Below are 693 nucleotides of genomic sequence, written 5' to 3' on the forward strand. Positions count from 1 at the left end.
TGGCCAACTTGTTAAGGCAGCTAACAAGTCGGCGTGTAGTCAGCCAATGTGTTAAACCAGCTCATATGTCAGTCGACTAGTCACCAACAATTTAATTCACCTAGCTAACTCGATAACCAACTAGTTAAATCAGCTAATTTACTCATTTATTAACTAGTTAAAACAGTTAGTCAACTCATTAACCAACTCGTTATATCAGCTAGCTATTTCATTAACCAACTAGTTAAGTTGGGTAACTAAGTCTGCTTGCTTAACAGGTAGCTAGCTAAGTCAGCTAGCTCAGTCAGCTAGCTCACTAATTAGCTAAATATTTAAGTCAGCTACTTAAGACTGCTACCTAACTAGTTAGTTAATTTGTTAAGACAACTAGTTATTCAGCTAGCTAAATAGTAACGGAGCGCCACACCGGGGCCCCGGCTGCCCGGGCCGGGCTAGAGGAGGCTTTCGCATGGAGGAGACGAGAGGCGCCGGTCCTTGCGCTGCGGCCTTACCTCGTTGGACAGAACGCTTCCGTTGGAGATGATGTCGGGCTGCGGGTCGGCGTAGCCGGCGACCAGGGCCCCGCAGGGGTTGTGCTCGGCGTCCGAGCTGCGCGAGGGGCTGCAGGGCTTGAGGAACATCAGGTCGGTCTTGGCGGACTCCGGGGTGAGGCAGACCTGGTAGCAGTAGTTCTGCGCGTGGTGGTGCGCGCCG

At 50.9% G+C, this 693-nt stretch overlaps 1 protein-coding gene across 1 annotated transcript in view; it reads right to left on the bottom strand.

Annotated features, from left to right (window-relative positions):
- PCDH10 (protocadherin 10) overlaps nt 1-693 on the bottom strand; it is a 59,781-nt gene that overhangs the window by 56,178 nt on the left and 2,910 nt on the right. Inside the window, exon 3 of the mRNA XM_021717848.1 lies at nt 492-692. Within this exon, the coding sequence (XP_021573523.1) occupies nt 492-692 (201 nt within the window). The remainder of the gene's footprint in view (nt 1-491; nt 693) is intronic.

This window comes from Carlito syrichta, unplaced genomic scaffold, assembly GCF_000164805.1.
Source record: "Carlito syrichta isolate Samal-C Ts95f unplaced genomic scaffold, Tarsius_syrichta-2.0.1 Scaffold311260, whole genome shotgun sequence".
In the NCBI taxonomy this organism is placed as follows: Eukaryota; Metazoa; Chordata; class Mammalia; order Primates; family Tarsiidae; genus Carlito; species Carlito syrichta.